The sequence below is a fragment of the Terrapene carolina genome, unplaced genomic scaffold (assembly GCF_002925995.2).
Source record: "Terrapene carolina triunguis isolate 2854851 unplaced genomic scaffold, T_m_triunguis-2.0 Scaffold42, whole genome shotgun sequence".
Taxonomy (NCBI): Eukaryota; Metazoa; Chordata; order Testudines; family Emydidae; genus Terrapene; species Terrapene triunguis.
Genome location: NW_020664393.1, coordinates 21,775,410 through 21,798,773, shown reverse-complemented (window position 1 = coordinate 21,798,773; position 23,364 = coordinate 21,775,410). Strand labels below are relative to the sequence as shown.

The following is a 23,364-nucleotide window of genomic DNA, read 5'->3' as shown; positions in this document are numbered from 1 at the left end:
AGAACCCCCTGCCCTTGAACTCCTGAGGAACCTCCTCTATTGCCCCCAGCATGAGAAGCGATTGCACCTCTTGTAGCAGGAGATGCTCGTGAGAGGGGTCCCAGAAGAGGGATGGGGAAGGCGGCTAGGGACAGAATTGGATAGACTATCCCACCCCTACCGTGCTCAGGACCCAACGTTCTGAAGTAATCTGGGCCCAGGCACAGTAGAAGTGGGACAGACGATTCAGAAAGGGAAGGCAAGGATCTGGGATTTGGGCTGGTGCTCCATCCCTGGGCGCACCTTCAAAAAGTTTGGCTTCAAGCCAGGGGGGCTGCTGGGAGGAGCCTTGACCCTGGACTGAGGACTGCGGGGGACGTCTCCTGTTTCTGCCCCTCCTCCGGCTATCGTCCTGCTTATGGGGACCCAGATAGAATCGTGAAGGAGGCTGAGGCTTGAAGGGTTTTCTCTGGGGTGCTGGCGTATGAATACCCAGAGATTTGAGGATTGCATGCGAGTCCTTGAGACTGTGAAGCCTGGAGTCTGTTTTGTCCACAAACAACCCTGTAGTCAAAAAGAAGGTCCTTTATAGTATTCTGGACCTCTGCCGGGAGTCCAGAAGCCTGCAGCCATGAGCCTCATGGTGATGGCCGTAGCCATAGTTCGTGCCGCCAAATCCGCCTGGAGGGAGATTCTAGCCACCACCTTGCCTTCTTCTATGACTGCCGCAAACTCCTGTCGTTAGTTTGATGGGCGCAGTTCCTGGAACTTGGAGAGGGCTTTCCAGGAGTTGTATGCATAGCAGCTAAGTACTGCCTGCTGATTGGAGATTCGAAGCTGGAGCACCCCAGTCGAGCATACCTTTCGACCAAAGAGGTCCAGCTTCTTAGCTTCCTTATTTTTAGGGGTGAGTCCCGGCTGCCCACGCCACTCTTTGTGGTTTGCTGCATCAGCCACCAATGTCCTGGGTTGGGGGTGGGTGAAGTGGTGCTCGGACCCCCTTTGCGGGACAAAGTAATGCCTCTCCACAACCCTGGCCGTTGGTGGCATAGAGGCTGTGGTTTGCCAGAGCACCTTCATGGTGGTCTGGACGGTCTTAATAAGCGGCAGTGGCACTCTAGAAGGACCCTCTTGGGCAAGTATGTCCACCATGGGGTTCTGAGTCTTCCACCACCTCCTCCATGGCCATATTAAGGGTCTGGGCAACCATCCTGAGGAGGTCCTGGTGGGCTTTCATGTCCATTGCCGGAAGGGAGGTGGTGACCTCAGGAACACCCAATAATGCAATCACTGGTGGTAGGGGGGCTGCCGGCACAGGTGGCTCCGACCATGCACTCTGTGCAGGAGACCCAAGGTCTGAACTCCGCGGTGGGTCCTCGGGAGTCCTGGATTCGTCAGGGGCAACGGACGTCGCAGGTGGTGGGGCACAGGCAGCGGAGACCACCTATGCTGCCCTGGAGCCCTGCCCTTGGCCCTGGTGGTAGGCCCCAGGTATCCAAAAGGGCCATTGTACTGGTACCTGCCACTGGGGAGGCCAGGACACCATCAGTACCGAGGATTCCTGCACCCCACGGTGCCAAGACCTCAAGCAGTACTGGCTGTGTCAGGACAGGGACAACTCTGCCTCAGACTCTGATGAGTAGTCTGAGCCTGACCAGGGAGGAACGAATCCCAACGGTGCTGGGGAGCAATGCCGCAGTGATGGAAAACAGTGCCGCAGACAGTGCCACCACCTTGGCCTGCCCTGCCTGTACCAGAGCTGATACATGGGAATGAGAGGCTGGGGACTGTGTTGTCATGGCAATTAAGTCCCACACGGCCTTGAAAGTATCTGGTGTGGAGGGGAGGTCCAGGTCCCCATCCAACACTTCCCAGAGCGGGGAGTCTACGGGGGAGTCCATGGGGAGACTCAACGGACCTGCCCTCAAGGCCAGAGTTGACGGTGCTGGGACTGACGAGCCAGCCTTCTGGTGTCCCGACATAGCACGCGCCGCAGTGGAGGCCTGCCTACTATTCTTGGCGGAGCAGGGCTGCCCCCCTGCCAGCTCCTTCTTGTGCGGCACCGGGGATTGTGAATGGTGCCTCACCGATGAGCCGGGCTTCCACGTGGGGGAGCAGTGTCGATGCTATTTATGTGAGTCCTTCCTCGGTGCTGAGGTGTTCCGCATTGAGGCCGGTGCACTATGCATCGAGGCTGCCGGTTCAGACTCTTGAGCCGGTTGGGGCCCGAAGTGCAGACTCCATTAAGAGGAGCTTGAGGCGATAGTCTCTCTCTCTCAGTTCTGGGCTTGAATCCTCTGTAAATGGTGCACTTGTCTTGCAAATGGCCCTCTCCCTAAGCACTTCAGACAAGCAGCACGCGGATCCCCTTTGGGCACAGGCTTACCACACCTCTCGCATGGCTTAAACTCCTGGGGCCGCAGCATGCCCCAGTGACGGGAAAATATATCGGGGGGAAACTCCACCCCCCCCCCCCAACTTAAACATACTAATACAACTAACGATCTAGTGAAAAACAACTATATACACGGAAAAACGCTAGGAAACACTTGCAAAGCAAGAGACCAGTTGCTGCAAAAGACCAGTTGCTCCAATGACTGTCACTGGCGGTAAGAAGGAACTGAGCAGGCAGCAGGTTGGCAGGGACCCATAAACGCACCACTCCAGGGGGCTCCGCAGCTGACCCAACGGGTACTGCTAGGGTAAAACCTTCCGACGATCGTGCATGCAGTGCGCACACATCTTTTGGAATGGACATGAGCAATCAGTCGAAGAACATTTTTTCTCTTTTGTTTTCCATTTATAACTTTTCCTTACTGATTAGGTGCAAAAGGAAATTTGCACCTCGGCCTCATGTAACAGAAGTGGATATTGTCATTCTATCTATACAATAAAAGTTTCCCACCAAACGTTTGCAAATGAGTTTCAAAAGAGGGGGATCTGAGAGATCCTACCACTTTCAAGGATCCTTTGGACTCCAAAGGAGACCCAGCCTTGAGAGGATGCATGTACGGTAGGGATTCTTACTCTGTTCACCCAAGCTTCTTCACCAAGCTATTTGGACAAGTGAGGAAATTTGCAAACCTATGTGCATGTTTCACCCAAAGGTGTAGAAATCTGGTATGTGAACAAATTCTGCCGGTCATTCTACCAAATGAGGAAGAAACACAAAGCAAAGGGATGAAACAAAGGAGTTATTCCTGGATTTCTCCTTGGCAGAGAGAGTATGTCACAAGGAAGAAGGGAGGAAAGAAGGAGAGAGTAAACACTCACTAGGATAATCCCTGTCAGCAAAAAAGGACACAGTTAACTCTGCTCGTAGGAAGTTTGGTTTGTGTTTCAGTGCTTACATTACTAACAAAATTTTCTACCACAATTCTCAGGTAGCAAAATTGGTCTTTTAACCCCAAAGGAACTTCCTTCTGTTTGATTACAAGTGGATGAAAAAGTTCTGGCATCCCAGTCACTGTTTTCACAGAAGGCCATTAGCTTAAAACAGAATCTTCTATTTTTAACAGATAAGAAAATAGTCACCAACATTAACAGCAATTTATATGAAGCATTCTCCTTCCCTGAATTCAAATAGTGTAGAACATTCTATGGAAAGACCCAACATGTAACTTCATTTTATGGTGTTACTAATTAACAATTTAATGCTTCACATAATCCCCCAGACTGATCTTTTCCCCATAAGTATCCAATTTTTAAAATTCAAATTTGGTCATAACTTCTATTCACATAAAATTAAGGTCCCTTTCACCTACCTTTACAGCACCATCCCGTTCATCAAAATGAATGAAAGCATAATCTTTTAGTTTCTTCACTCGCTCTAATTTTCCAAATTGACTGAAGGCCTTTTCTAGAATCTCCTCTGTTACAGTATTGGCAAGGTTACGCACAAACAGCACCTTCACCTAAAAGACAACAAAAGTCAAGTTTCAGTATACAAGTTTTGTCTAATACAATTAATTTCACAAAACGTTAGAACTACAGCTGATATCAAAAATATTCATTCATTCTATTTAAATGCAACATTCTGCAATGAGTTTGAAAAATCAGTTTGCTGACTTGACAATTGGATAAAATGATTTAATATTACTGATCACTACAAATACATCATTCTAATCAGCGTTGTTACTGAAAAAAGTCCTATCAGTAAGTTTTACCTCAAAGGAACCTTTTTTAATCATTTCAAAAAGTAAAGTTAGCAACTAAGGATAGTTATATGTAGAAGTTAACTATTCAAAATATTAGAGTTTAAGCACCCATCACTGTAATCACTCAGCATGCCTTCTTTGCTTAGCCAATTTTGCCTCCACCTTCAGGTGCCTTGAAGCGATCACATCAAATATTGTTGGTTAGAATACACTTTTACTGTCTATGACAAAAGGAAATACAGAACAGTAAGAGGGCAACCTGAAATGCAAAGCTTGAGGCTTAGCAATCTTCTCTAGTATGGGAGAAAGTTACGTAAGGGCTGGTCTATATTAGAGCAGTCAGCTAGCTATGCTGTGCAGTACTCAATGAAGCACCAAGAGCATCCACACAAGCCACCCTCAAATTGGTTTAAGATATGCCCTTGCAGCCCTAGAGCGGATGTACTAATGTGTGGGCTACCAACCTTGACACCTGTCAAAGAAAAGATCTGTCAAATAAAGCTCCCTCAATCCATAAGCCTCTTTTGCTTGCAGCTGAATATCTTCTCCATCCCCACCCACCATACCCCTTTGTTAGTAATGCCAGACCAGTCTCTATTCCCCTGCCCATAAATGCTCCTCAGCTCAGTCCACAAGTTTTCTATCAAAAAATCCAGTTGCAAATAAATGGGTAAGATTGCACTTTCTGCCCCAGCCCTCTTCCCAGTAGTTTACTGGCTCAGGTTGCACCACTCAGTGATCCACAGACTTTTAACCAGTGAAAATACAGCAGGGACAGTGCAGCTGGTGGTCATGATTCAGAATCCCTTAGCTACCAGCTCCCCCTCCCTATGGCCCCTCCAGAGCAGATGGAGGGACCAAGGAGAGCAGGCTATGGGATTGTGAGGAACACAGTGGTCAGCTCTACTCCTGTTGCACTAGCACCAGCCAGCACCTGATTCTCTCATTCTGAATCACAAGTGGCTTATCAGGATGAAAAATGGCATAACCTGTGTACTTATGCACGGTATATTAAAAAGCAGTATCTTGAGGGATGGGGGACATGGATGGGCAGAAACTGCAGACTCAGACAGGGATCTATAGATGAATCCTTGGCTAAAGGCCCACAGAGAAACTGTATGGGAGCTATGGGGGAGGAAGCAGAGGAACATAGGAATTGCAATACTGAATCAGACCAGTGGTCCATCTAGTCCAGTATCCTGTCTTCAACAATGGCCAAATAGCAGCAGGTACAGAAGAAATGCAAAAAAATCCATCGTAGGCAACAACAGAATAACCTACTCCCAAAGGTTTTTAACCCACATTAGAGTCTGCCATGACTCCAAGAGCTTGTCTCTTCCAAAATCTTTTTTTAAACCTTAACTCCTCTGGATAGTCTTGCTATCATGTAAGCATCCAAGTCCTTTTATAATCCTGATAAACTCTTTGCCTTGATGATCTTTTGTGGCAATGAATTTCACAGTCTAAGTTTGTGGTGTGAAAGGATTTCAGTTTTAAATTTGTTGCTGTCCAATTTAATTGACCATCCCCTTGTCGTTTATTATGAGAAAGGTGAACAGCAGTGGACTTGGCAGACAAGCTTTACAGGTTCACTGGCAGCCTTAGGTAGACAGTCCACAATGGCCCTTCAAATAGGCAACCCCAACACCCACCCTTCCAATCTCAGGTGTACATTACATCAGTTGTTGCCTCTCCAAAAAAGAGATGAAGCATGATTTTCAATTAACTGCAGGGAAATGACTGATTTAAACTTTCTCAGTACAGACAGACGCTTCTCTAATGCCTCAGACCTGGTCAAACTGTGCACTATGTATGTAAACAACAAGCTTGATCTCTGGAAAGGTCGTAGACTAATACAGTGGTTTTCAACCAGGGGTACATGTACGCCTGGGGGTACGTAGAGGTCTTTAAGTCGGTATACATCAACTTATCTAGATATCTGCCTATTTTACAACAGGTTACATAAAAAGCACATGTGATAAAATTTCACATGACTAGTTTATACTGCTCTATAGACTGTACACCGAAATGTAAGTACAACATTTATATTCCAATTGATATATTTTATAATTATATGGTAAAATGAGAAAGTAAGCAATTTTTCAGTAATAGTGTGCTGTGACACTTTTGTATTTTTATGTCTGATTTTGTAAGCAAGTAGTTTTTAAGGGAGATGAAACTTGGGGGACTCAAGACAAATCAGACTCCTGAAAGGGGTACAGTAGTCTGAAAAGGTTGAGAACCGCGCACTAATGGACAGGTCAGTGTAAGCATTAGGAAGTCAAGACAAGACAGTCTTCTCAGATGACATGCCTTCCCCCTTTGGGTTGAAATGGGAGAGAAAAAATAAAGTTCCCTTTTAGTTTGGACATAATGAAATAATAGTTAAGTTATGAGCCATGTACCCGCAGCCACATGACTGTGTCCAAGATTTCAAAGACATCGGTCAGGTTAACTGGCTGCTTAAATTGCCAACCTTGATTGTGCTTTGCAAGGTCCATGCGACAGTAACTACTGAATTGCCTCTTGAATTTTGCCTGCACTATAGAATCATAGAATATCAGGGTTGAAAGGGACCTCAGGTCATCTACTCCAACCCCCTGCTCAAAGCAGGACCAATTCCCAACTAAATCATCCCAGCCAGGGCTTTGTCAAGCCGGGCCTTAAAAACCTCCAAGGAAGGAGACTCCACCACCTCCCTAGGTAACGCATTCCAGTGCTTCACCACCCTCCTAGTGAAATAGTGTTTCCTAATATCCAACCTAGACCTCCCCCACTGCAACTTGAGACCATTGCTCCTTGTTCTGTCATCTGCCACCATTGAGAACAGCTGAGTTCCATCCTCTTTGGAACCCCCCTTCAGGTAGTTGAAGGCTGCTATCAAATCCCCCCTCATTCTTCTCTTCTGGAGACTAAACAATCCCAGTTCCCTCAGCCTCTCCTCATAAGTCATGCGCTCCAGACCCCTAATCATTTTTGTTGCCCTCCACTGGACTCTTTCCAATTTTTCCACATCCTTCTTGTAGTGTGGGGCCCAAAACTGGACACAGTACTCCAGATGAGGCCTCACCAATGTCGAATAAAGGGGAACGATCACGTCCCTCGATCTGCTGCCAATGCCCCTACTTATACAGCCCAAAATGCCGTTAGCCTTCTTGGCAACAAGAGCACACTGTTGACTCATATCCAGCTTCTCATCCACTGTGACCCCTAGGTCCTTTTCTGCAGAACTGCTACCTAGCCATTCGGTCCCTAGTCTGTAGCTGTGCATGGGATTCTTCCGTCCTAGGTGCAGGACTCTGCACTTGTCCTTGTTGAACCTCATCAGGTTTCTTTTGGCCCAATCCTCTAATTTGTATATGATGTCAGGATGCTGAGAATGCCAAAACCATTACTATACAAAAAACATTAACTTAAGGAAATGTTTATCATTATGCAGTATTGAAAAATCTAGTAATTTGCCAGTTAAGGAAATAACTACACAATCCTCAATTCACATGCCTTATCAACCACAGACTCAGATTACTTAGACTGCTAACAAGCAAGCCTCCATAATGCACAAGTCCAACTTCTCCAACTTACAACCTCAACTTACCCTTCATCTATTTTAAAACCACTTCAGGCATAAGGTTAGCCTTGTCTTACCTTGCAGTTTCCATGATTTGTAGGAACTGTACACATATGTACAGCACTCTGAGGCCTAGTCTACATTACAGATGTATGTCGGTACAACCACGTCACTCAGGGATGTGGAAAATCCACACTCCTGAGCAATGCAGTTATGCCATACTCCTGGTGTAGACAACGTTATGTCGACAGGAGGGTTTCTCCCATCGGCGTAGATATCATATTCACCAAGTGCTACAGCGGCACTAGTGCCACTGTGCCAATGCAGTGCTATATGTTTAGATAAGCCATTGGCAACCTTAACTGTAGGTCAGCACGAGAAAAGGTTTTGTTTTTTGTTTATTTTAAAGAGCATCAAAACTTAAGTGGGTCTGTGGATAAGTTTACAGAAGAGCATTCCTGCTCTGACAGATGTTCTAAGGCCTACTATAGAGTAGTTCCCCTCCTTCAGAGCTCCATATATCTGCATGTGGTGTGGTGCAAGGAGAGAATTATAGCTGTTTGGGATTTGGGCAGGGAAAGGAGTGGAGGAAAAGCCTTTTCTCCATGTCTGATTACTTAAAGTTTAAATCTTTAACACATGGAAAAATCACTCCCTCAATCATCCTCCCACCATCTCTCTATAGCCTTCAGACCTGAGACAACCCCCTCTTCTCCCCCCCCTTTTCTTCCCCAGTCCTCTCCATCAGGTAGTCTCCCTTTCCTGCAGTTTAATTTGGAATCTCCATTCACACATCTCTTGGTCCACCGCACTAAGTCTATGGCACTCCTGATCCTCTACGTCTTTTCCATGCTCTTTCCCTTGATCCTTTCAATGCCCTGCTATCCCCCTGCCCCATTCAGCATTTGAAGTGTTTTTAGTTTAGTCAAAATCACTTGTCTGTGGAATGGGATAGGGAACCAGGAAGCATTGCTTCCTAGCTCTTATGTTCCCCACCTCCATGGCTCTGCCCCAGAAGCCTGCTACCCAGTACTTTCTTCCTATCCATGCTCCCTTCACTTCCTACTCATCTGATAAGTTTCACCAGCAGGAGTCCCACACCAATGGTCACAGAAAAAGTTAGATGGATCAGGGCTCCTCTCTTGTGATCCAGGAGATTGATCACAGGGAGAAGCCGCACTACAGAGGAAGTGCCACTTTGCAGGCAAATTATCTGCAAGACTCGGCACACTCCCTGCTGTTGAGTGACTACAACACTGGGCAAGAAAGCAAGGGGGGGATTAAACCTGGCAGGCAAAACAGTCTAAGAGACTCTATACTTCTGCTAGAAAAGCAGCTATTTCATAAGATGAACCCCATTTGGCTCAAAGAGGTGACCCCATCCAAGACGGCTTACCAAGTCCATCAAACTAGGATGCCTACTAGTCAGTCAACCATCTCAGGTCAGGAAAGGCAGATGTGATAGAGAGAAAAAGGAACTCAGAAAAGGGCTGTCTAGGGGGAGTTGTGCTAGTGGCTGGGCAACAGAACCAAAGAGACAGGACTGGGCAACATCTGAGAATAGAAGTTTTCAGGTAAGAATCAATTAATCGGCTTCCGCTGTGGCAAAATATAAGTCACAACAAAACTGTTCTCTTGTTATTAAAAATGCTCCCCAAACTTAGTATTTTGATATGAAGAACTTAAGCTACATGGAAATTGCACTCCAGAATGTTGTCACTACTGTTTCAGGGAGTCTGGGGGAAAGAAAGGGGAAAACAAACACACACATACCCCCACACACCACCATGACTGAAATAATGTCTAAGAGAAGTAATTGCTTGATTGTGAAATTATAGCTTTTTGGATTCTGACAAGGATTTAAGAAAATTCAGGTTTATGTTTCTTGAAATGGTATTACTTCAAGGATTACAGATATGAAGCTCCATGTTTATTTAAACTCAGTTTTACGGGCTGAACCAAATATTCCCACTGATTCCTTTTAATCAAGTCGTTAGTGTGAAGCCACAAGGCAACTTTGATTCTGAAGCCACTATGTCACTTACATACTATTAGAGTACAGGCAGATTACAGGAATCATGGCATAGATTTTTCAGCATTGGCAGGAAACAAAGATCATCAGTCAGGCCCAAGCAGTAGTAAATACTACTTGCCAGTGAAATTCCTGTTAAGACTATAAGAGCTCCTTTTAATTTTCAAGTGTTTTAGAACGCATTCACATCTTTACAACCCCGCTTTAACTCCTCTATCTAGAAAGTGGAGTTTCAACATAGTGCTAATACCGGAAATATTTACCTTATGACAATTTAAGTGATGTAGGTATAATTATATTTCTCAGTTGCTTTATTACCTTTGCCATAACTTCAGGATCTGGATCTTCTATAGGGTCAGCCCATTCAACTGTAACAACGTTTCCCCAGACTTTCACTTTTCCACTCATTAACCTACGTCTGGCCTGAGCAGCAGTTTTGTGATCTTCATATTCAAGGAAACAAAAACCCCTGTTCTTTTTCTTGTCATCAGGTTGATGATACAATATGACATCTGTGAGACCCTCTGTGAAATTAAGCAGAATATTTAATTTGGCTTCAATTGATGTGCTATACTATAAAGCGAAGGAATGATCCTACTTAAGGAAATAAGTAAGTTACAAGCCGACGTGAAAGCATGGATGAGCTTCAAAGATTGGTGTGAAGAAACGCCAAGATACATTTCTGTACTTTCAGAATACTAAGTTTTTATATCACATATCACTGCAGCATCTTAGCATCAATGGACATAATTATTCCTGTCCCATAAAAAGTAACACTGTTTTGTGTTTAGAAGACTTCTGAAAGCCTTCCTTCACGTTGCTCTTTTTGGATGCCTTTGTGCAGAAGTAACCCTTCAGCATTAAAAGGGAAGTCAGTAACTTTAATCCACTAATGCAAAGGACTCAAGCACAAAACTCTCTCCATATTGGTTAAATTTTGCCTTTAAAAAGGAGACCAATACATTCTTTGATACTGAAGAAATTTTGGTGAGTTGTGGAACAATGCATTTCTTTGAAAGAAACTTTCCTTTTATTGTATTTGCCAATTATTCATTAGGTTAAATAAGTATATAATCTAAGGTTTAGTTACAGAGATTCAAATAAAATAAAATATATATTATTCCAAAACACCACAATGGTTTAGGCAAGGATACATTATTCCTGGTTCTTTCAAAAGTGAGAAGTCTGAACACTCAGGACAAAGCTAAGTGATCTCAGTTTAAAAGATTGTCATCATTCAACATCAGCCGAAAGATGGTGAAAAAAAATCATCATTGATCACTCACATTTATTTTACCCAGTTCCCAATACACTTACTAACTTACCTGTTACTTTACTAAACTCTTCAACAATCTGTTCCTTGGTTTTACTCTTAGGAATAGAGCCAACAAAAAGCCTATTATTGGCAACAGAGATGCATACACCAATGTGTTTTCCAGAACGAATTTCATGATTATTGTACTGAAAGAAAAACAGACAATGGCAAGTTATTACCAATCTTTCACTCTTCCCCACTCAAAAGCATCTACAGCAGGTATTTTACTTCCCTACAGCTGTGATGAACAGTGAGGTATTAACCCTTCAGTGGCCTGATGTGTGCATACAACAGCTGTTAGACTACTACACTTGTGGTACATTCATATTCTTTGCCATTGGTCCCCAGTTTCAGCCCACAACTATTTCTCCCTATGTCTTGACTCGAGAATCAAGCTTTACTTCTGGAAGGAGCTTCTACTATCTCAGTCTTCACAAGATAATGCACTATGCAGAACTACAGCAGTTGGCGCTTATTCTACCTATAGTGTTGACAATAAAGGTACTGCTTCCAGTCACACTGCAGAGAAAAACTTCCCCTGGTTACCAACTATAAGTTCTTAAACTGAACGAGGCACATAATAGCAGGTATTCAGGTTCAGTTCACAAAACCCTCAACAAGTCGGGGTCCAAGAAAAGCCTACTATTGAAAAAAAAAATATATGGCTCTCGTACAGACAATATGCGTACACTGCTTGACCTCACCACCAATTCAAGCAGCTTCTGGACAAAAACTGTAGCAAGAGAGACACACACCACACACAAATTAGCTATTTTCCTTGCAAGCTTCACCATAGGCTGCTCTCCAGTTAGGAAAGTTGATGTTTCTTAACCAACATCTTCTCAAGGCAGTTAGCTTGCCATTCATTCTGCAAGTGATATTTTGTTTGAGAGATTGACACAGGTAGTTTTTCTTCTGTAGGACCAAGTTCTCCCATACTTCCTCTGCAGTGAATGCTTAAGTCTGCTTCTTCCAGGTTTTGCTAGCTCAATTCTCTGATCCTGCTAGAACACTGATTCTGTCTTGCTGAACATTTTCACCAATGCCTGACAACCAACAGTGAACTACAAGGTAATTCTAAGTACAAACTTCCACGCATGGAGAGGATTCTCATTTCTCTATTGGCTGCAGTAGCAACTCCCAACTAGTTAAGAAGTACCCCCAAACCAAAACCTAAAAATAACCATTAATAGTATCTGTAGCTCCCCTTTCACAGGCTACAAAGAAAAAGCTTCAAAAAGGTCAATGAAGTTCCAGAGATTGCATATCCACACTACGGTAGTACCAGCTATTATGCTATTGATAAACAGCATGTTCTACCTAGGAACTACTAGGTATGGTTTCCCTGGAAATTCAGGTGAATGGCCAACATCCCTCAAAGCTGAAAGGAGTCCACTACTTTGTGTGTCAGATATGCCTGTATGTAACTGAGGCTATTAGATCGAAGACTGCATATTACCATTAAAAAGGGCCTTAAAGGTTAGCCAGCATCAAGTCTGGCCCCAAAAGTAGCTTTTGTAAGAAAAAGTACTTACAAAATTTAAGGCAACAGGAATGTTTCCTTTTTTTAAAATTAAAAGTTTTAATATACATTCCCTGAAGTGTTTGCAGCCCAAAGACATTACAGCAAAGCGCTAATTTAACAAGAAAACGGAGTAACCTAATCTCACTGTCCAATCTAAGAGAAGCAGAAAACATTAATAGCATAGTAAAAAATAAATCAGATCCTTAGTTTAATATCTATGGGTATTGCAAATGTACATATGATTTTAAAAAGTTTGTAAACCAGCAGAGTCCCTTTAAACATACCACCTGTAATTTTACATTAAGTGGGGTCAGGCCCAGTATTTACACGGGAGATTGCCATGGAACACAGACAACAGAAGCAGCATTGCTAATTCAACATATATATGCTTTCTCCCAAGTCAGTTTTGAATCAATGCCCCAAACTGGTATTAGGCACACAACTGAAGTGTCTTTTGAGCATGCAAAACAGGTCTGACCTCTTGGGGGCCAGTCATCTAAGATCCCATACTACTTTCTGTAAACTAAATTTGTTAATCCAACAGCTCTGATGAGACTAATTTGTGTCATTTCACCCACCGAGAATTCCAACAGCAGTTTTAGTTAGCGTATTCACTTCCTATATTGAACAGTAAGTTACACTGCTGTGTGCAGATGGCACAAATTACTTGAAGACACCTGTGGCTAATCTCACTTCTATCTGAGCTACTGGTCATCAGTTTTGCATTAGTTCTAGATTTTTCATTACAGAGTTAAATAAAACCATACTCAATTTTATGGATTGTCACAATAAGAAACTTCGTTCCTCAAGCAAGCAAAAAGGCTTCTAAAATGGGAGAAGTTTAGAATGATGGAATCTTTCACAAAGTGGCCTGATAATCTTGGGTAGTGGTAGGATAAAGAAAAATATAATCCAGAACAATGGTTATATTACAGCCAGGCATGGAATATTTTCTATCACACTCCCCATTACAGTGCCTCAATCTCAATTAACAATCACCCAAATTACTCTAGTCATGGATTTCTTGAGTGAAGTCTGTTAATAGTTCCAAGTCGTGCAGTGGACTTGTGATGAACATACATGTTCACCGAAGACTAGGATAACCCCAAACTCGCTTTCAATAGTGATCCATAGTAAAACGTTCAGCCAGTTTATCAGACGATAAATACAGTGTGCTAAAAGTAAAAAGATGTAACCACACACGATTCTCCTGCTAAAGTACTGCTTTGAAATCTACTTGAGATTGAGGGGGAAAGCAAATACAAGATGACAAATGCTCACTTTAACATGCTGAAGAACAAGAGTGTGTGTGTGAAGACTGATTATTCCGTTCAGATTTATTACAAGAAATAAGGGTGAAAGAGCCAAAAAAAGGATTATAAATTCCACAAACTCAATTTACTTCTCCAAAATCTAAGGTTTATACAAAAAGTTACTTCTCCACTGAAAACACTTGATGAGCCACATATTGCCACCTTAACTAGTCTTATAGAAAAGGTGCAAGTCACACCATCAGAGAACTGAGCATGGAGTTCAACTAGCATACTGCATCCCCCAATTTCACAAGACATTTTCACCTCCATGTAGCATTAAACTTTAAAGCACTGTAAGGAGTATTTGTATGTTAAAGATAAGCATGGCAATCTAAGGGCCAGATTACACTATAGACAACATTGTAACTTACTCATTGTTCTGTTATAAAGAGCAAGACTAAACTATGTTATAACTAAATTATAGCTCTCTGCACATTTTAAATTAAATTTGGGGACAATGTTTAGAATCAGTTCATATACCGTTCTAGCTATTTTTTTTTTTTATTTTAAAACAAAATCCAGAGCTTGAATCATCTAAGTGGTGAACAGGAAATTTTCACAAGCTGGTGAGTGGGAAAAGGTCTAAGTATTTTTTTTTTAATTTAAGTTCATAATTAAAAAGTCTTTAGCCTTGGAGATGCTAAGGTAACCAACAAATATGACTTGTGTAAATCGATACAGTGTCATCTTCCTGAATCTGAGAAGGGCTCAGGCTACTCAAGCAGCAGCAGCAGAATATTGACAAAGTTCCCATCAGTTTTCCTATTACTATTCAGAAGTCTTTAGGCAACAGTGAGGTGGACATTCTAATTTATCTCACTTCTGTTATGTTTTTGAAAATTCTGAACAGAAGAGGCTTTTAGGAGCGGGTGGGGAAGAATAGCAAATACACATATGCCCCCAAGGAGTCAAGAGGCTCAAAGATGGGAGGGAAAAAAAGCTCTTTCCATGAAGTGATGGGGGAGGGCATGGGGTTCTAAACAGACAACCTGTGGGTGGTAGGAGAGAGTTTGCCACTGAGCAGCCTCCCTAGTCCCATGACAGAGAGGCTTCTCACCAAGGCACAGTGCCCAGATCTTACTGGTATCCCCATACTCCTACCTTCTGAATTGGCCTCTGGGTAGTATGCACCTGGTAAGTTTTTCCAAATCATGATTTAACCAGCCAAGTGTGGCTGGCACCTTACAAAACCAACTAATGCCAAGGTACTTGCTTTAATAGTATCTTCTCCCATACCCACTCCTCAGCTGAATGGACGCTGCTAATTTGTCAAGAACACCACATTGTCATGTCCTAGTACTTAGGCTGGAAAGGTTTCCCTGCCAACCCCAAATTTTCCCTTGTATTTCCCTAATCCACCCCGTCTAACAATTTAAACGGCATACGGTTCTTTATACAATGTCTGATTATATAAATATCTTAGATGGAAAGCCGCATACTTTTGCAGCACTAGAGACCCCTTATACACAAGGGAAGGAGGATCAAGTCGAGCTTAATCATATCAGCTTAATATATCAGTATAGATGGCCTTCCAAATCTAGAAGTATGGTGCATTTAAAGACACCATCTATTTGAAAGTCAAGTTTTAAACCTACTGTTAAGTAATTTCTAAGATTCAATCTTTTCATTTGAGGAAAAAAAAGTGTGTTTCCAGTTTACTTGCAGCATCTGATAGCACTAAACATTCAGTCAGTTTTCATTGTTTTGCTGTTGGTCAGTTGCATCACTCTGGTGCACTAATCTGGAGAGAACTCATGCAACAGGGTGTTTAACAGCAAAGCTGAAACCAAAAAGGCAACAAGCAGGTGTGTGCACGGACAAAGTGGATTTACCCCAAGCATGTTGGTTGGTGTTCTTTGAGTCCACCAAAATCTTTTATAAAAAAAAAAAAAAAGACAAACGCAGAAAAACCCTTATGTTTTTAAAGAAAGTTAAGAATTTGGGGACATTATTTAAAATGTATTCTATCAAAAGTTTAATTTATCTTAGTTCCTATACGAGTGTCCCAACAGAAAGCTGGCAATCTAGTATCTGTGAATCATGCAGAGTTCAGATCCCGATTTCACTAGGCTGAAAAAACTAAAACCACAATGGAGACAACATGCTCAACACTGAGAGGATGGTAACATCATGCAATGCTGTCCAGAAAATACTCAGTAGTACTGAGTGGCCTCTGATCTGTATTCAGACTTAATTTGGGGGTGGAGAGGCATGGCCAGGACACCTGTAATAAAGATTTTTCTTTAATTTATTTATTTATTTTTTTTTTTTTTGAGAATGGAGGAGACACACAGTAGGTGGTTCAGTGTTCATGCTGCATATCTGAAAGGCCGTGGTCCATACTTTACCTCACAATATTTCATACTTTTGTTCAAAATAAATACTGTGTTCTCTTTCTTTAGATTTTGGTAATCTCACCATCCAAAGAGTTTTGAACAAGAGAGGTAGAATAGTTTGCTACCAAGAACAACCTGTCTGAGGTCTCTCTCAAAATTCAATACCTTTTTAAGAACAGTTACTTACCTTACAATAAGTGTGCTTCTTCAATATATTTTGTCCATGTGTATCCCACTATCAGCACACATGCACACAAAGTGTGTGTCAGCAGTTGGATCCACACAAACACCTAATTTAAAAAATTCTTCTAGAAGAAAGCAATCCAAAGTAACCCTCCTCAAACACCACCTCTTGTTCAACAAACGGCGCATCAAGGATTTTTTACTAATTTGAAATTTTGATTGCCCTACTAGCAGTGCATCTAGTTTAGATCCTGTTTCTGATATTGGCCAGTAACAAATAATTCAGAGAAAGGTGCAATAGACTACTTACAAGTCCATTACGTGTGTGACTGGCTCATAAGGGAACTTATTAACCAATTACTAACAGAGATTATAGTAATTGCTTATGGGTTAGGGAATGATCTCATAAAAGGCAAAGAAAACTTACCAATTTAACAGCCTCCTGAGCTGCCTCTTTAGTACAGAAAGTGACAAAAGCATATCCTCTATTTAGACCAGTTAGTGGATCCATCATTAAGCGCAGATCCCAGATAGGCCCAGCTTTCTCAAATAATGGAACAAGCTCATCTTCAAATAAGTCTCTTGGAATCTTGCCCACAAATATCTAAGTAACAAACATATTTAACATTGTTTAAAAAAATACATGGTATAAGTGGGTTGTTCTTTACATGAATAAAAACATCTCCCTCTTACCTCTGTACCAACAGAAGGCTGTTGTCCTGAATACACAGAATCTGGAGGAGGACCACCATACTTCCTCTGTCCAGTAGTCACATCAAGTGTGTAGCCTGTTCTTTCCAAGAGTGCCTTCAAGAAGAAGTTGAATATCTTAGGTCACGTACAATTCCCAATTTATCAAGACAAATAGACTATAACAAATAAGTAACCATAAGAACGGCCAATGGCACATCTCTCCCAGTATCCTGTCTCCCAACAGTGGCCAGCGCCAAATGCTTCAGAGTGAGAGAACAGAACAAGGCAATTTATTGAGTGATCTGATCCATCCCCCATCATCCAGTTCCAGCTTCTAGCAGTCAGAAGTTTTGGAACACCTAGAGCATGGGTTTGCGTCCCTGACCATTTTGGCAAATAGCCATGGATGGACCTATCCTCCATAAATTTATAAGAACAGCCATACTGGGTCAAGACCAATAGTCCATCCAGCCTCGTATCCTGTCTTCCAACAGTGGCCAATGCCAGGTGCGTCAGAGGGAATGAACAGAACAGGTAATCTTCAAGTGATTCATTCTCTGTCACCCATTCCCAACTTCTGGCAAGAGAGGCTAGAGACACTTCAGAGCATGGTTTTGCATCCCTGCCCATCTTTGCTAACAGCCACTGATGGGCCTATCCTCCATAAATGTATCCAGTTCTTTTTTGAACCCTGTAATAGTCTTGGCCTTCACAACATCCTCTGGCAAAGAGTTCCACAGGTTGACTGTGCGTTGTATGAAGACAAACCTCCGTTTGTTTTAAACCTGCTGCCTATTAATTTTATTTGGTGACCCCTAGTTATTGTGTTATGAGTAAACAACACTTATTTACTTTCTCCACACCGCTCATGATTTTATAGACCTCTATTATATCCCACCTTTGTCGTCTCTTTTCCAAGCTGAAAAGTCTTATTACTCTCTCTTCATATGGAAGCTGTTCCATACCCCTAATAATTTATGTTGCCCTTTTTTGTACCTTTTCCAATTCCAATATATCTTTTTTGAGATGGGGAGACCAGATCGGCATGCAGTATTTACAATGTGGGCATGCCATCTCATTCTTTTCATCTCACTCTTTTTTTAAACAATTATACTTTTGGCCTCCACAACATCCCCTGGCAATGAGTTTCACAGGTTGACTGTGTATCCTGTGAAAAAGTACTTCCTTATGTTTGTTTTAAATCTGCCGCCTATAAGTTTCATTAGATGAGCCAATGATTCATTGGTTCATGTGTTATGTGAAGGGGTAAATAACACTTCCTTATTCACTTTCTCCATACCATTCATTATACCTTTCTTTGGCATCTCTGTCTGTATTTCCATGTTAACATTACTGCTTTGAAACTTACAATACACTCTGTAGGTTTATATGCACATGAAACCAGAACCGTTAACAAGTGTAACCATACTGAATATTTTAATATGATTAATGCTGTTGGGTTGAGGCGGAATAGTTAGTTCCGAGAAACAGGCAAGGTGCATCTTCATAAGAATAGATTCAGGAAATTTTATTTTTAATGTAACAATGAAACCAAGTAAAGACATCTCAGCCAGATATCCTTGTTTTTGCTTGCACATTCCTGCTCATACATGCATGTATTCCAATGACTCGATGAAACTACTCACACATCAAGTTAAAGTGCACATGTGAGTTGTTTGTAGGACTGAAGCATTACCTCACCTGTCAAATGCAGCTACTACTTCCTTTCTCCCGCCCTTTGTCTTGTCCAGATTACAAGCTCTTTGGGTCAGGGCATATCTCCTACATGTATGTACGGCACCCCAGCACAAGTGACTGACCTTGGCTGGAAAATCACGATGCTAACGTAACAGAAATACTAGATAATAGACAAATATAGTTTAATATTTGATATTTAAATTTGGTATGTTAAATACCTCATCAAGTCTCTATCTGGAACAGCTTTGTTATAAGAGTAGTAAAAACGTTAGTTTATTTCTCTTTCCAGAAATATTTCCACAAACAATAAAATGTCACCCATGAGGAAAAGGTGCATTAAATAAATTTAATTACATCAAGAACACTGATTTTTTCACAACTGGAGCCATGTTGAATATGATTTTGAATGGTATGGCATTGACTTGCTGTAACCATGAACAGCAAAAGCTGTATTACTCCAGGAAAATGAATGTAATTAATACTCTAGCTGTTGACAAATCACAGCCTGAAAAATTACAAATACAAGTCAATTTTAAGAAGTGGTGATATAAATCCCAGTAAGCCCTTAAAGTTTTCTAATTAAGGCACTCAGGTCACAGCCTGCTTTTTCACCCATTTTCAAGTTGAGGAAAGTAAGAAGTTCTGAGAAGTACCCCACTACTGGTAATGTTAGAATATACAAGTTCATCATTCTACACTCATACAAAAAAGCTAAGGACGACAAACTGTTCTCCTTTCCCTAACCATCCATTTAGAGCATCCTCGGTAAAGCTTAACTTTTAGCTTGAGTCCATTTACTATCAAGGGTCCTTCGACATCAAGAGTTAATTTTTCAGCCTTTTACTGCTGAGACAGACTTCTGTGCACTAAAAGTGTTTTTGAAATTTAAGTTAATTTTTGTATATAGTTTACTAATAGATCATGTGATCTACAATTGGACTAACTCTCAAATCCACTGGATGTGTCTAAAAAGAGACAGCACTATTGCTACCCTCTTTACAATGAGTGGCTAAATTTCATTATTTAAGTCTGGGTAACAAAGAACAGATTTATCCTTAATTAAAAACAAGGTGTATTATTTGATCTTTATATTCCAAAAAAATCCCGTATTTCTTGACTTGCGCAGTAGAACTTTGGGCGGAAACATTTGCCCCTAATTATGGAATAGTAGCACACACTACTTTTCAGCCTAAAAGAGGCATGTCTTTATATCTAAGCAATCTGCTAAAGGGGTATTTTTACATTTAATATTATAACTCACTCCAATAAAGTAAGCAAATTATACATGCACTGATATGAAGAATTTGCTACTGTTTACTTGATAAAAAGTTTCTAGTCCAAAATACAATATTTGTGATTACCAGGTTCATGAATTATCTGAATTAACATTTACCAGGCAAAGCACAGTTACTGAAGGAATTAAAAAGTCAGACCTGGAATTTTTTTTTTTAATTTTTAAAAAGAGAGAGCGGATACTATCACATACTTTACAACTTCAGACACATACCTTAATTTTTGCCTCATCTGGTCCTTTGCTAGAGTCTGCCACCTTGGTCCCCTGTTTTTCTCTCTGTCTATATGTTTTCATGACTCCACATAAAAAGGCACTTTTGTTCTGAAAAAGAGTTGACATTTTCATATTTGTAGATCTGAAGCTCAGAACCCAATTTGTTTTAAAGTGATTATCTGATTCTAATTGCGCAAAGTTCTACACAGACCACTGACAAGACTTGGTACAGTTCTTGCCAATCTAGTAGCAGTTTGTTCTTCCAGTTATACACCAAATTGCTTAACATTACCTGAACATGTGAAAGATCACTGTCTTTAAACTGCTGAAGTACTGCCAATGCACCTTCTTCATTAAATTCCTTTAAAGCTTCAATAGCTCTTTCATCTAGATCACTGTGTGCAACTAGCCCTAGGGAAAAGAAAAAAAATTACTAATTATATTTGAGCAGCAATCTCCGATTAACTATATTCATCAAATTTTAGCGGTCCAAGATCAATCATTGAATTTCTGTAACAAGTAAAAAGGCTCATATTACACAACCTACCATTCCTCCTTAACTCATCCACATGATAAAAATGATTACCATTTCCCCATTAAGATAAAAACAAAGATATTTACTGAAATAGTTATTGTATTTATGTACTTATTTTAATACCATAGGGCATCCAGATATTACATGGGCCAAAATTATCTTCATCATCCTGAACTGAATGCGGAATTGTTTATAAGCAACAGACTTTAGCTTGAACAGCACAGTAACTTGGTACATTTTGAAAAGGGGCCATCTAGCTCAAAGAGATGTAAGCGCTCAAATTGATACCACAATCAAAATCAAATACAATGCTTAAGCAGCACAACTTCTGCATCCAAGAGTCCAAATACTAAATCAGAGTATCATCTACAACAAGAGAATATAACCAGTGCCTCAGTTACTGAAAAGTTACTTACAACTATTAATATGCACCAAGCACATCACCTGCTCCTACTATGAACAGCTGTTAGCAACAGCTGGTGTAGGTATTGTCTTGTACCTACCCATCTGATTTACCGACCTCCTTCCTTCCCACCTACCCACTCCAAGTGACTTTAATGACTGGTCCCAGACTTATTCACTGGTAATACTAGGAATCAGTTATAGTATTTGATTTAAAAAAATCCATAAACCAGTACTAAAAGATACGACTGCAGTCCCCATACTTTTGGAAACCACAAAAAGTTGCTATTTTAGCCCAAAGCCAGAAGAGTCCAATAAAAAAACCAAAAGTGATTTTGCAAGTTTTACATCTTACCTGCAACGTAAATTTCATCTAGTTTTTCAGCAACTTTCTGTGGTAAACCAGCATCAAGCAATGTCTGGAAATGCTCAGAATGGGTAACTGCAGCAGAAGTATCCATGGGCTCTTCAGTACCATTCCCATTAACATGTTCAGTAGCCATGTTTCCAGATATCTGTTCAAACGCAATAAGCATCATAATTAAGCTAGAAATCTTCAAGCAGAACAATTCAAGTGACAATACATGCAACCGCCTGCTCTATGCTTCCAAAAATTTCTCAGACCACTCCCCTGCTATTTTTGATTTCGGAAGATCCACAAAAATCCTCAAAAGAAAGCACTAACACAAAGGAATACCCTAGCACCACAGCCTATAGGGGGTAGGGTAGCCTTCACTGCAGGTTTTACACAATCCAGCCAGCCAGACACTCTGACTCACCTCCCTCTCTGTCTCTCTAACACTCCCTAAGAAGCCCTGAACAAGTTAGAAATGGAGCAAGACGCCAATGGCGGGGGAGGAAGGGGGGAAGGGAGGAAGAGCAAACCTGCCACATGCAGCAGCCGCTACCGCGCGATACAGTCACTGACACTCACTACTGCTTCCACCTCGATCGCCTGTTTCAAGCCCCCCATCTCCTGGGAGTAAATCACAGGCCATCCCGCCTGGCCGTGCACGGGGTCGGGGTCCATCCCTCCTCCGCTTCGGGGTCTGCCGAGCAGGCAGGAGGAACAAAGCGCTTCCCAGTCCGCACCCACGGGGGCGGCGGTAGCCGCCATGAGCCCAATGGAAACACGTGCTCTGCTGCGCGTTCAGATGTCCTACAACTTCCTCCAGTGACCGACTTCCCCCTCCCTCCCTAGTCCCTCAGAGATGCAGCCTCACCCCCCAGCCATCCCCCTCTCACCCCAACCCCCGGGACAGCAATTGCAACACCCCGGGCCCGATCTCGCCCCTCCATCGGGAGCTCGCCGCGCCTCCTTGCTCCGCCGCCTCCTCCGGCCCCGAAACAATGCGCTGGCCCGGCCCGGCTCCCACGCCACGCTGGGCAGAGCCGCCGCCCGACCCCCCAGTCCGTGAGCCGTAGCACGCGAGGCTCGATCCCGCACGCTGGGCGCCGAGGCCGAAACCAAATAGCCCCTCCGCCGGCGGGCCCGGCCCGGCGCCTCATGGCAATGAATGGAGCTGCCGGGCCGGCAGGACAATGAGGCGAAAGCCACGCGCCCCACCCGCTGAGGGGCCTAGTGCGCGGCCACCAGCTCGGGGCGCCCGCCCCCCGCCCGGCAAGAGCGGCCACGAAAGCAGCCAGCTCCCCCGCCCATCATGCAGCAGCTGGCAGCCGGGCCCCCCGCTCCCGGGAGCGGCTCACGCGGCCTAGGCTCCGCGTGCTACTCCCCACCCGACTCCATTTTCCAGGGAGCCGGCTCCCCTCGCCCAAAAGCCCCAGGCCCGCTCCCACCCCACTCGTGGGGCGGCTGCTGCTGCCTGGAGGGAGCCCCGGCCGCGGATCCGGCCCGCCCCGGCCTGGTGTCTGACCTGTCGCTGTGGGGGCGAAGGCCGAGCGAAGGGGCTCGGGGCGCGGCTGGCGGCTCAGCGTGCGGAGGAGCTGCCCCTCTCCGCTCCCGCGGCGTGTCCGGACAGTGTGCTGGAGCTGGCGTAAAATGGCGGCCGCTCGAGCGCTCACGCCGCTGCTGGCACCAACCCCAGCCCCTTCCACTCGGCTCGGGGAGGAGGGGGGCGGAGAGGCGCCGCGCGCGCTGGCGCAGCCCCAAACCCGGGGTCT

At 43.1% G+C, this 23,364-nt stretch overlaps 1 protein-coding gene across 8 annotated transcripts in view; it reads right to left on the bottom strand.

The window, feature by feature from the left end:
- Positions 1 to 23,364, bottom strand: part of SYNCRIP (synaptotagmin binding cytoplasmic RNA interacting protein) — a 48,699-nt gene that overhangs the window by 12,446 nt on the left and 12,889 nt on the right. For 6 of the 8 annotated variants that reach the window (XM_024193208.2, XM_024193209.2, XM_024193210.2 and 3 more), the window contains exons 1-9: positions 23,118 to 23,206; positions 21,599 to 21,758; positions 20,599 to 20,717; positions 20,307 to 20,414; positions 17,102 to 17,215; positions 16,836 to 17,012; positions 11,062 to 11,197; positions 10,055 to 10,260; positions 3,744 to 3,893 (exon numbers count right to left, since the gene is read on the bottom strand). In XM_024193208.2, the coding sequence (XP_024048976.1) occupies positions 3,744 to 3,893; positions 10,055 to 10,260; positions 11,062 to 11,197; positions 16,836 to 17,012; positions 17,102 to 17,215; positions 20,307 to 20,414; positions 20,599 to 20,717; positions 21,599 to 21,746 (1,158 nt within the window). In that variant the 5' untranslated portion in view covers positions 21,747 to 21,758; positions 23,118 to 23,206. Of the gene's footprint in view, positions 1 to 3,743; positions 3,894 to 10,054; positions 10,261 to 11,061; positions 11,198 to 16,835; positions 17,013 to 17,101; positions 17,216 to 20,306; positions 20,415 to 20,598; positions 20,718 to 21,598; positions 21,759 to 23,117; positions 23,275 to 23,364 lie in introns of those variants that run through there. The other 2 variants (XM_024193207.3, XM_024193213.3) reach the window with 2 other exon arrangements.